Source organism: Nymphaea colorata, chromosome 12 (genome assembly GCF_008831285.2).
Source record: "Nymphaea colorata isolate Beijing-Zhang1983 chromosome 12, ASM883128v2, whole genome shotgun sequence".
Taxonomy (NCBI): domain Eukaryota; kingdom Viridiplantae; phylum Streptophyta; class Magnoliopsida; order Nymphaeales; family Nymphaeaceae; genus Nymphaea; species Nymphaea colorata.
Genome location: NC_045149.1, coordinates 8275080 through 8286353, shown reverse-complemented (window position 1 = coordinate 8286353; position 11274 = coordinate 8275080). Strand labels below are relative to the sequence as shown.

Sequence of the window (11274 nt, the reverse complement as noted above, 5' to 3'; positions counted from 1 at the left end):
TGGGCTTTCAATTGTCAGGCCCCAGGCATCACTCTGGTGTGATTTTTATGAATCAAAGGTTCTTTAGTCAATAGTTATGGTGACTGTCAATTGAACTGAAACTTACTTGCCACAAAATTTACTCGATTACTTATTTTCAAGTGTTAATTTTATTATAAATGCTGGTTCAGTAGATCCGGTGATTTTTATTCCTACAGGATCGGTGCAAAAGTTAGGGTGGAGGCTAATAGGCAACTAATCTTCATTTAAAATTCTTTTGGAGTTAACCTTTTTCTTTTAAAACCTACTATGTTTTAAATGAAACATTAATATGTAACATGTAAATTGAAGCATAATGGAGTGTCACCTAAACCTCTAAAGCCATTCCTAACCCTGAGTAGAGTAACTTCTGCCTTCACTCAAGCGGTAGATGTAGCTGCCCGGATAGCACCAGCGATTGTAATCGAAACAAAGCTCATTATGACGAAAAAGACTGCTGGACAGATAGATAAAGATGAAAGATTTTTTCTGCTACCATCTACTTTAAGGATCAAAAAAAGAATGAGTGTATCAATGTCAATTTTTCAGTTGCTTCAAATGACGGCTCAACGGATAGATAGAGATGAAAGATCTTATGATCTTTTTTGCTTCCATCTACAGCGAGGATCACAGAAAGAATGTATATATCAGTGTCCAATTTTCAGTTGCTTCCAATGATCTGGTTATATCCTTCATTCTTCTCTCATTCACGATACATTCTACTTGGGGCGAAGGGTGGGGGGGGGCTTTTTTAGATTTCAGTTTGACCTACCGGATAAATACATTGAACCGTTTGGTCAGCTCCAGAAAAAAATACTAATTCATTCTAACACTCATATCAAATAGTTCGTATCTCCTAATAATTCGTATCTTCTAGCTCACCTAACACTAGTTGTCAACATCAGCTCATCCCTTTAAAAAATCAACAACCCTGATCCCTTCTTCCATGCCACTCCAAGCTTGGCCCCTCTGCAACTCTACCCACCAACAATGGACGCCATCTCCTCTCCCTTTCTTGCTCCATTTCCCCAACTGAGCCTCAGTTCCGTTTCTCCTAAAACCACTCCATCCCGCATCACCTTTCCGACCATTACCAACGTCAGAATAGAAGAGAGACCCCAAACTCAACTCAAACCTCAGTCTCCAGCAGCTACTGCCACTACCACTACCACAACAACAATAGCAGCTCCGCCTCCCCCTTCTTCTAAAGAGCGAATTAATGGCAGAAGAGCAGAAGCACCTTCTCTGCCATTGGAGCAAGCTCGTCTTGTTAGACTACCTTCTAGGATATCATCTCCACCATCACTTCCTGTAACCATCTGCAACATTTTGGACGATCTGATAAACAACTTCATCGACAGACCGCTGCGGTCGTCTATTAACCCCAAGGATGTCTTGGCCAACAACTGCGCCCCCGTCGGGGAGCTGCTTCCCACCAAATGCACCGTCCAAGGGCGGCTCCCAAGCTGCCTGGACGGTGCCTACATCCGCAACGGGCCGAACCCGCGGTTCGTTCCAAGGGCCGGCTACCATCTGTTCGACGGCGACGGGATGCTGCATGCCATGCGTATCTCCAGCGGCCAGGCCACGTTCTGCAGCCGCTTCGTCCGGACGTACAAGTTCACCCAGGAGGAGGAGGCGGGGTCACCGATCTATCCAAACTATTTTGCGGGATTCGAGGGCGCCGCAGGGCTCGCGAGAGGCGGCGTGCTCGCGGTGAGGGCACTCACCGGCCAGTTCAACCCCTTGAATGGCGCGGGACTCGCCAACACAAGCCTTGTGTTCATGGACAACAAGCTTATGGCATTGGGGGAGTCGGATCTCCCCTATGAGGTGCGGGTCACGCCGGATGGCGACGTTGAAACGATCGGCCAGTGGAACTTCGGCGGGAAGCTCACGATGGGCATGACTGCGCACCCCAAGATTGACCCTGTGACCGGCGAGGTCTTCTCCTTCCGATACGGTCCCATCCCCCCGTTTCTCAATTACTTTCGAATCGGCAGCGATGGTTCGAAGCAACCAGACGTCCCCATCTTCTCCTTCCAGCAGCCTTCCTTCGTGCACGACTTCGCCATCACCCAGCGCTATGCCATCTTCCCCGACATGCAGATCGTCATGAAACCGCTGGACATGCTCACCGGAGAGGGGCCGCCAGTGGGCTATGATGCCGGGAAGGTAGCACGTATCGGGGTGATCCCACGCTACGCGACCGACGATTCAGAGATGAAGTGGATTGAGGTGCCGGGATTCAACTTCGTGCACACGGTGAATGCGTGGGACGAGAAGGGAGGGGAGGAGGTGGTGCTGGTGGCAGCGAACACCATACCGGTGGAGCACATGCTAGAGAGGATGGATCTGCTCCACTGCTGCGTAGAGATGGTGCGGATCAACCTCAAGGAAGGGAAGGTGGTGGGGAGGAAGCCACTGTCGACCAGAAATCTGGAGTGGGGGGTTATCAACCCCAAGTTTCTGGGAAGGAAGAATCGCTTTGCGTTCATGGCGATTGGAGATCCGACTCCCAAGGTCAAAGGCATTGTGAAACTGGACTTCGATCAGGCGGGTGAGGATGACTGCGTGGTAGCCGCCAGGTAAACCAGATTTTCCTTTTCTTTTTCTTTTTTGAAAAATAAGAACTCACGGGAAATTTATATATATATATTGTCGAAGGAGTTGTCGGTTGTCGGTTGGGTAATATGTTCTTTTCTTCAGCTTTAGTTTGTTTTGAGTAATTTAAATAGATAATTCTTTTAAAATTTAATTTTATTGGCTAATAGAATTAATGAGAAGTCTTTTACCTGGACCGCAACATAATGGATCATGTAAGGTCTTTATCATGATGCGGTCTGATGTTGGTATCAAAGAAAAGAAGTACAAGCTCAGAAGTTGTTCACTTCTGAGTTATATAGTGAGATCTTAGATCTTAAATTTATGATCGAAGATCAGAAGTACTTTTTCTCTTATATTAATCAAATGTTTTTCTAATATAAAAGTTACAAAAAGTGATTTCAAGTGTAAGATTGAAAAGCACATGTCGATGGTCCGGCAGAAGAAATTTATGACAATCAAGTTCTTATTATTTCTTATGTAACATCGTATAGCATACAAAGTTTTTAATATTTCTTATGTGCCAGGTACATCCACAGTGTTTAATCTCTAAAACTCATCGATTACAATCAATTTAATTTATGCTCCTTAGAGCATCAAATGGACGGGCGCCTTATGCCGCACGTTTCAGGTTTGACTCGTAGGGGTTGTGTTTTTGTACTGTAAGAAATTGATTTTTACATGCAAATTTTCACTAGATAAATATCTGGTCACATGGTAGTAGGGGCGGAGGCAAGGTAGGGTTGGCCCTGGCCACACCTCAAGATTTTTTTTTTTAAATTTACATATAAATTTTAAAAAATTTCATTGGTTCTATATAAAAATTTTAAAAATAATATTTCGACCTCAATTAAAATATAAAAACTTTAATTTGACATCCCTTATCAAAAATTTCTTGTTTCGCACCTACATGGCAGTGACATAACTTTAAACCCTCGAGTATGGAAAAAGAGGGGCTTTGGCTCTAGTCAATCAACTTAGTTCCTACATGCGAATTGATGGATGAAAAATACAGAGAGAATTCTGTTGGAAGCTTTTTTTTATATATTGGACTCCAAATATCTTGGTATTCTATGAAATAACAAAATTTTGTGGTGAGCAGGAGTTTTGGGGAAAGATGCTTTGCTGGGGAGCCATTTTTTGTAGGGAACAAGGAAGGTGGCGATGAAGACGATGGCTATGTGTTGACTTACACGCAGGACGAGGGAAGCGGGCAATCGAGGTTCGTGGTGATGGACGCCAAGTCCCCCACTCTCGACATTGTGGCGTCTGTTAGGCTGCCGCAGAGAGTTCCTTACGGCTTTCATGGCCTCTTTGTCAGTGAAAAGGATCTGCAGAAGCAGAAGAATTGGAAACGATACAAGAATTGACATATCTACACAAAGTTCGAACACAGATAAGTCAGTTTAGGGGATGCAGATGATGAAGAAGATCAGAAGAGGAGGTAGAAGAAGAAAGAATTACTGTGGATTAATGTTCATGGCTTGTGATTAGTATTTAAATTGGTCATTTGTGTTGGCGCATGATCGTTTACGGATGAAAAAATTGTGTGGTTGTACTGCGCAGAATGATGTTGGTGCATGTACTGCGAAGTCCCTACAGCATTCTCCATTCGGTCGTCACTGTCGTCGTTGCAATAACTTGAATCACCAGGGCACTATATTTTTCATTGAAGATTTTTTTTTTTCCTTTGAATGTATTTTTGTTGTTTCCACAGATATTTTTTTAGTTTCTCATTTTGTCTTTATAAGAGACTCCTTTTTTCGTTTCTTCCAACCCGTAAAGGAGGGAAGGTATTTTGGTAATTTATTAAAAAAAATATCTTTCTAAGGGTACTTTCGTTATTAACTATATTGGCGACACCAATATGGCACAGATAACCAAATTCGGCCTTGACAAACGCCTTCTCCAAACAAAAGATCCCGAGCAAATAAAGCTCATGTGGTCCAGGCTGCAGGGTCTTTATACAGCACCATGGGCTACCTATGCCCACGGTCGTTTTGGTGGGTAATGATCATTCGCATTCTTTTCAATTTTTTTGTTGTCGTGTTATTCACAACACCATCCACTATCCTCACAGCCATCGACATCAGCTGTGAGGATCATTGGCAGGGCCGAAGCACAGTTCTGCTTTTCCACGTTTTATCTTCGTCCCTTCGTCCTCACATCGTAACAGCGTCAAGAAGTCCTAATTTGTAGCAATCACCATCGTCAGCACATCCTTCGTCCACGGTGGTGGGCTGCTCTTCTGCGATCATCGACGGCCCAAGGAATCGTGTCCTACCGGTGGAGCCAAGGTATGGCCGGCATGGCACATGGCCATACTTCAAAATTCTTTTAAAAAAGATTTCCATGTCAATTTAAAAAAAAAAAATCACTTCTTTTGTATAAAAATTTTAAAAAATGATATTTGAACCATACTTAAAATTTAGAAACTTTAATTCGACCTCTGATCAAAAATTTTTATCTCTTTCCCTATCCTCAAACTTGACACTACAAGGAAAAAGGTCTCAAACAAGCCTTGAGTTTAAAATTTATAATTATACATTAACAAAATATTTATTATCTTCCATATGTATAATTCGTTGGATATAAAAATTGCATCTATAAAGTAGATCATAGTAAAATTTAGTGAAAATTGAAAAAATTGTAAAATTTGTTTTGTTTTTCTCTTCAGCACTTTATCTTGGTTCCGATGAATCCAACCATCCTGAAAAAGCGTCAAAAATTCAAATGCCTAGATCAGGTTTGATGAGCCGAAAATTGAAAAATATTAAACATGATCTAGATCATTACATAAAGTTGGAAGTATAAAAATACAATGTTCATCAGAAAGAGGTGAGAGTACATGGAGACCTGACCATGAATAGGTGCACCGTACCCAGCCCAACTCGGGCCCAGCCCCGGGCCCAGCACTGTAGGCTGTAGCCGGTGTCTACTTGTATCCTGCGAAGACATTAGTGCTTTGATTTTGATGCCATTTACGATGCCCTTCCCTGGCCCCCAAGCTAGGTTTTGTTAGATGGTTCGAGAACTAAATTGATAGTATACAATGTCGTTTTCAACATAAATTTTTAGCAGTCTACAATTAATATTTACATGTATTAATAAAAATAAGTACTAAACTAGAAAACACGGGAGGATAATTAATCTAATTAATTTCATTTTAATGGCCTCAATCCCCTCTTAAGAAAGAGGGATTGAAGGATACATTGGGTTTATGAAACAAATAGTTTATTTTTTCCTACTATCCAAAAAAAGTTTTTTAAAAGCACTTCTCCATCCCTTTTTTCCCTTTCCACCATTAATCCAAGCCTTTTTTTTTATCCTTTCTACCTTTCTTTCGCCTTTATCCGAACATAATGTAAAGAGATTTTTGAATGAGAAATTCAACTTCAAGAAGATGGTTTGCTTCTTTGTAGATTTTAGTCCTATTCTCATCCAAGGAAAGTTTACTGATAGTGATACGCCACCTAATTCCAAAGGAAAAAAAAAAAACCTCCTGAGGCATCAAAGCTAAAGATGCACTTAGTAGAACTTGCATTAGACAAATTGATAGGATATCATATCAAATGTTTTATGAATCTACTCCACATATTCAGGCAGGTTCATAGGACAATAACAATATGTTACTTTTGCCAAATTAGGCCCAAAAAATAAGTGTCTAAAATGTTTTAACAAATGTTTTAATTTTTGAAAAAAATAAAACAAAAAGGTATTCTAGGAAATTAATAGTAAATATTTAGGGTGGAATAAATAGGACCGGTCGACTCTCTCTCCTCAACACCATAATTAATCTCCCCCTTTGTCTCCCTTTCCGAGTCAAACTCTGTTTCAAATCCAAGAAAGAATTTGTCTCCCTTTCCGAGTCAAACTCTGTTTCAAATCCGAGAAAGATATCTCTCATTAACTAAGAGAAAGAATGAGCTGGGAAACTAAAGATTGCTCCAGAATTTGATTGGGAAAGTAAATTGATATACTTTTATGTTTAAATGTATCCAATAAGAAGTTATCGATTTAGAAGCTGATATCATCATAAATGGAAACCAGCGGCCAGCCACCCTTCACTTCGTGTTTAACTATCCAAGGAAATTTAACCTTTAGTAAACTTTTTTACAATAAAACTATTAAAGAGATACCCATTTGGGTTCAGGAGAGTTGCAGTGGGTAGTGTCCCGGTTTTGTCCATACATATATATATAACAACGCGACCTCTCCCCACAGCAGCGGTGATCTAACAGCTTCCAACATCTTCTCCTCTCCCCTTATCTTCCTTGTGTCCCTCTCGTATCTCCAAGCTGCCATTTGCTTCCAAGCTCAAAAGATCACCTATGGCGGCCGACGGCAGCGGCTTCCAACAAAGGAAGATCCTTATTACAGCTGCTTGCCTCCGTAGAAGTTGGTACCATTCTTAACCCAAAAGGATGTCTGTGGGTTCCACTACCACATTCTCAAGGGGCAATGTACATATCTTTTATATGTTAAAATCGATCACTAGAGTGTGACTTTTCTTTGTTTAGAAGTAGGGTAAGGTGGTTCAGGTTTTCTCCTTCAATAAAATTTGATAACAGTGAGTTAGTAAGTTATTGACTGACAATGGTGAAAAAGTTTGGAAAGGACAATGTGAATATATTATTAGGGGTTTCCAAGCTTCTTCCTTCGCAACAACATAATATGCCATAGGCCACAGCCAAAACACTGGCAAATAGGCCTAAGAACCATGGCTGAAAGTATTTTGAGCCACTTTGTTCTTCCTGTGTGCAACAACCAAAATTCCTGTCCTGGAAGCATATAATAATTGTAAGGGCATTAGACCTTAATGAAGAAGTTCTGAGCAAGATTTCGAATTTGAACAGCCCTCTTTGTTCTTATATGTGTGCATGGCAATTGAATCTTTTTAATTTAGGAGTGGATATTAACAAAATCACACCACACATAAGTATAAGATTTTGCCCCTGACGAGACATGGTAGACACAAAATCTATCTTGTTCGCACCTTCTTCAATGCTTCTGGTAGGATATGGAAGTAGCTAATTGTAATTTAGACTTATCTAAAGAAATGATTATTTGTCATTTCTCATACCTTTCTTGAGATCCTGTTAGCACCCTTCTATCTAAATTAATTTCAAATTCCAAAGAAAAGAATATTATAGGCTTTCTGCTCAATTATGATCAGTTGCTGCACATTAATCTTTAGCAACTTTTGGGGAAGGTTGCCAACAGGAACTCAAGAAAGGTTTGAGGAATGAGGAGGAGTCATTTCTTTAGACAAGAAGCAAAATTAGCAATTTCCATATCCTAGAAGCAGAATTCGGAAAGGTGAAGACCTCAATGCCTGAAAAAATTGACCATAATCCATCCACAGTCTGCCTGAAACTAACCTAAGCAAAAGAAACAATTTAGAGAAGTTAAAAATTGATTTTGCATCTACCATGTCACGTCATGGGTAAAATTTATAGTCTTTTTTTATCCAAAAAGCACTTTGCTTTGACAAATCAGTCATGTCTGGTGAACAGTATTAGCTTTCAACCATATTGTTAAAATAATTAGTAATGTATAATGGGCGAGCCAAACTCGAGCTTGACTCTAGATTGAGTTGACCTCGAGCTCTACTCGGTAAACCGAGTTTAAGCTCCAGTGAGTTCTTTAAACTCATGTCACTTGATTCATATATATATATATATATATATATATATATATATATATATATATATATATATATATATATATATATATATATATATATATATATATATATATATATATATATATATATATATATATATATATATATATATGGTGGTAAAATTCATCAAAAATTATCGATATGCCCAAAAGAGTAACAAACGGGGAAGTCATGAATTGAATCGAGTTTAAAGAAGTCGAGCTCATCTTCCTCGAACTCAGCTTGCTTATAACTCGAGTTTTAACTCAAGCTTAAGCTGTTCATTAAACGAGTCGAGCTCAAGTCAGGTTTGCACAAACTAGTTTGAGTGGGTCCTGAGTCTACTTGACTTGTACATCCCTTAAAAACAAGGTTCTAGATATTTAGATCACTAGGTCAGACTTATCAAAAGAAATCACTCATTCTCATTTCTCCTACTTTTCTTGAGATCCTATTAGCACCCTTCTATCTAACTAAATTTCTAGTTCATATAAAGAAGAATATTAGGCATTCTACTCAAATTATGATCGGTTGCTGTCCATTAATATATAGCAACTATTCGGGAAGGAAAAAGGTGAGATTGCCAAATATTATGAGAGAAAGAGAAAGGGTTAAAAAAATACGGTTCAAAACCAAGTGAATCAACCGACAGATCGACTCTTTGCTTTATTTCTTTCCAGAAAATTGAAAAAAGAAAGTGATTGATTCTAACATCTTTGTAGCTGTCGAATGTTCTTTTACAGAATAAATCGACAAAAAACCTTCATATAATATAAAAAAGGAAAAAGCAATCTGATTCATCCGTATTCGAGCCAAATAAACAATGAAGAACAAACAAGAAGAACAACAGTCAAACGGCACTGTACGACTTCTGCAGTACAACATAACAGGATCAATGGCTCACACCAATTTCTTCGATCCTAGCCATATACTTCAAAATCCATTCCACCAACAAAGGTAAAAAAAGAAAAACAAAAAAATGGTAGTCTAACGTCACCTTGGAGCTCCCCATGGCACAAAAAGAGACAGGCCGTAACCCTAAACGAGATACCTCAAAAAGAAAAGCGAAAGAGACGGAGCGACGAAAGAAAGATCGTACCAGTGCGGCCTGCCAAACATGAGGGCTGTTGGTGCACAGAGAACCGAAATGGGCGTTGGCCAAACACTGCCGGTACCCATCTTCGAGCGGCTCGGAGGTGTGTACTGGCAGTGTTTCGCCAATGCCCATTTCGTTTCTCCGTGCGCCAACAGCCCTCATGTTCAGCACGCCGCACTGGTACGATCTTTCTTCCCTGCTCCGTCTCTTTCGCTCTTCTTTCTGAGGTATCTCGTTTAGGGTTAAGGCCTGTCTCTTTTTGTGCCATGGGGAGCTAGAAGTTGACGTTAGACTGCCTTTTTTTTGTTTTTCTTTTTTTACCTTTGTTGGTGGAATGGATTTTGAAGTATATGACTAGGATCGAAGTTGATCCTATTCTGTTGTACTGCAGAAGTCGTACAGTGCCGTTTGACTGTTGTTCTTCTTGTTTGTTCTTCATTGTTTATTTGGTTGAATAAGGATGAATCAATTGCTTTTTCCTTTTTTATACTATATGAAGGTTTTTTATCGATTTATTCTGTAAAAGAACATTCGACAATCACAAAAATGTTAGAATCAATGACTTCCTTTTATACTCAAGATCAAGTTGCGTGCACCACGTGGTGCATGCAACAAATATAAATGCACCCAAGGAAAACAAAAAAGAAAAAAAGGGTAGGGGTATTTTAAAAAATTTTATAAAAATGTATTTTTTAGACTTTTAACTTTTCATAACTTTTTTTTGTCACTGTAAAAGGGTTTTTTCTTTTAAAAGTATTTTGGTCATTATACATCTGGCCTATGCACAATTTTTTGTGCACCGGCTTGTATATATAAATTAGTTTTGGTTCTCCTCCCTTCTTCTACTCCGTCTTGAAGAGTAACTAGGACCAATTCAGTCACGTTTTCATGTTTCAATTGAACACTTTCCATTTTGAATTATGATCAAGGGAGAAGATTCTTCTTTTTACCAAACAAACATATGCAGATCAAATCACGATCTTATAATCTTATACTTATAATAAGAAAAAGAGATCTTTCTCGATCAATCCCCTTGTCCCTCATTCTTCGGGGCACCAATAAAAGCAAAGAGATGATATCTTGGTCGATTCACTTCATTCTGAACAATGCACGTTGTTTTCACCTTTTCCTTTCTCTCACAATATCTGGCAAAGCCACACTTTTCTTAATTTCCTAAAACTTTGTATTAATGGGCAGAAACCGATCTTAACTTGTGTAGAATGCCTCATATTTTAAAAAAAATCGAAATTTAATTAGACATATAAAGAAGGTGCCAACAAGAACTCAAAAAAAGTAGGAGGAATGAGAAGAACTCATTTCTTTAGATAAGTCTGAATCAGAATTAGCTACTTCCATGTCCCAGCAGAAGCATTCAAGAAGGTGAAGACCTCAACGCCTGAAAACCTTTCCCATAATCCATCCACAGTCCATCTGAAGCTATGTAAAAAAAAAAAAAAAAAAAAAAAAAAGAGGACAGAATTTACAATACAGATTTTATGTCTAACATGCCTCCACATGGTAAAATTTGTAAAGATTTTTTTTATTCAAAAAACTTAATTATGTCTAACATCCTGCATATGCACCAAGTTATGCTGGAGTATACCAATCTGGCAGAGCCCCAGTATACCAAATAATATATATTTCTAAATAATAACTTCGACAGAGTTGCCTTAAGCAAATTTCAATCAACACACCAAAACAAGCTCACATGGTGAACTTACTTAGTGAAACAACAAACAAATAAACTAGCACTTGAACAATAAACAACTAATATTTATAAGAAAATGCCTACAATAAGAAACAAGAAAGAGCCACGTGCACGAGAAACCACCAAAGGAAGGTCATATTGTTAGCTTTTTACAAAGCTCAATCACTTCACTCCCACTCGTGC

At 39.0% G+C, this 11274-nt stretch overlaps 1 protein-coding gene across 1 annotated transcript; it reads left to right on the top strand.

The window, feature by feature from the left end:
* The first annotated feature begins 957 nt into the window (after positions 1-957).
* LOC116266144 (zeaxanthin 7,8(7',8')-cleavage dioxygenase, chromoplastic-like) lies at positions 958-4457 on the top strand. Its single transcript, XM_031647249.2, has 2 exons — positions 958-2606; positions 3725-4457. Exons 1-2 carry the CDS (start codon positions 1009-1011, stop codon positions 3990-3992), a joined length of 1866 nt encoding a protein of 621 aa, XP_031503109.1. The 5' UTR covers positions 958-1008; the 3' UTR covers positions 3993-4457.
* Positions 4458-11274: the final 6817 nt, after the last annotated feature.

Coding starts and splice junctions, on each gene's coding strand:
- LOC116266144 (XM_031647249.2), top strand. CDS start 1,009: ATGGACGCCATCTCCTCTCCCTTTCTTGCTCCATTTCCCCAACTGAGC. Junction 2,607..3,724: donor GACTGCGTGGTAGCCGCCAG/GTAAACCAGATT, acceptor TGTGGTGAGCAG/GAGTTTTGGGGAAAGATGCT.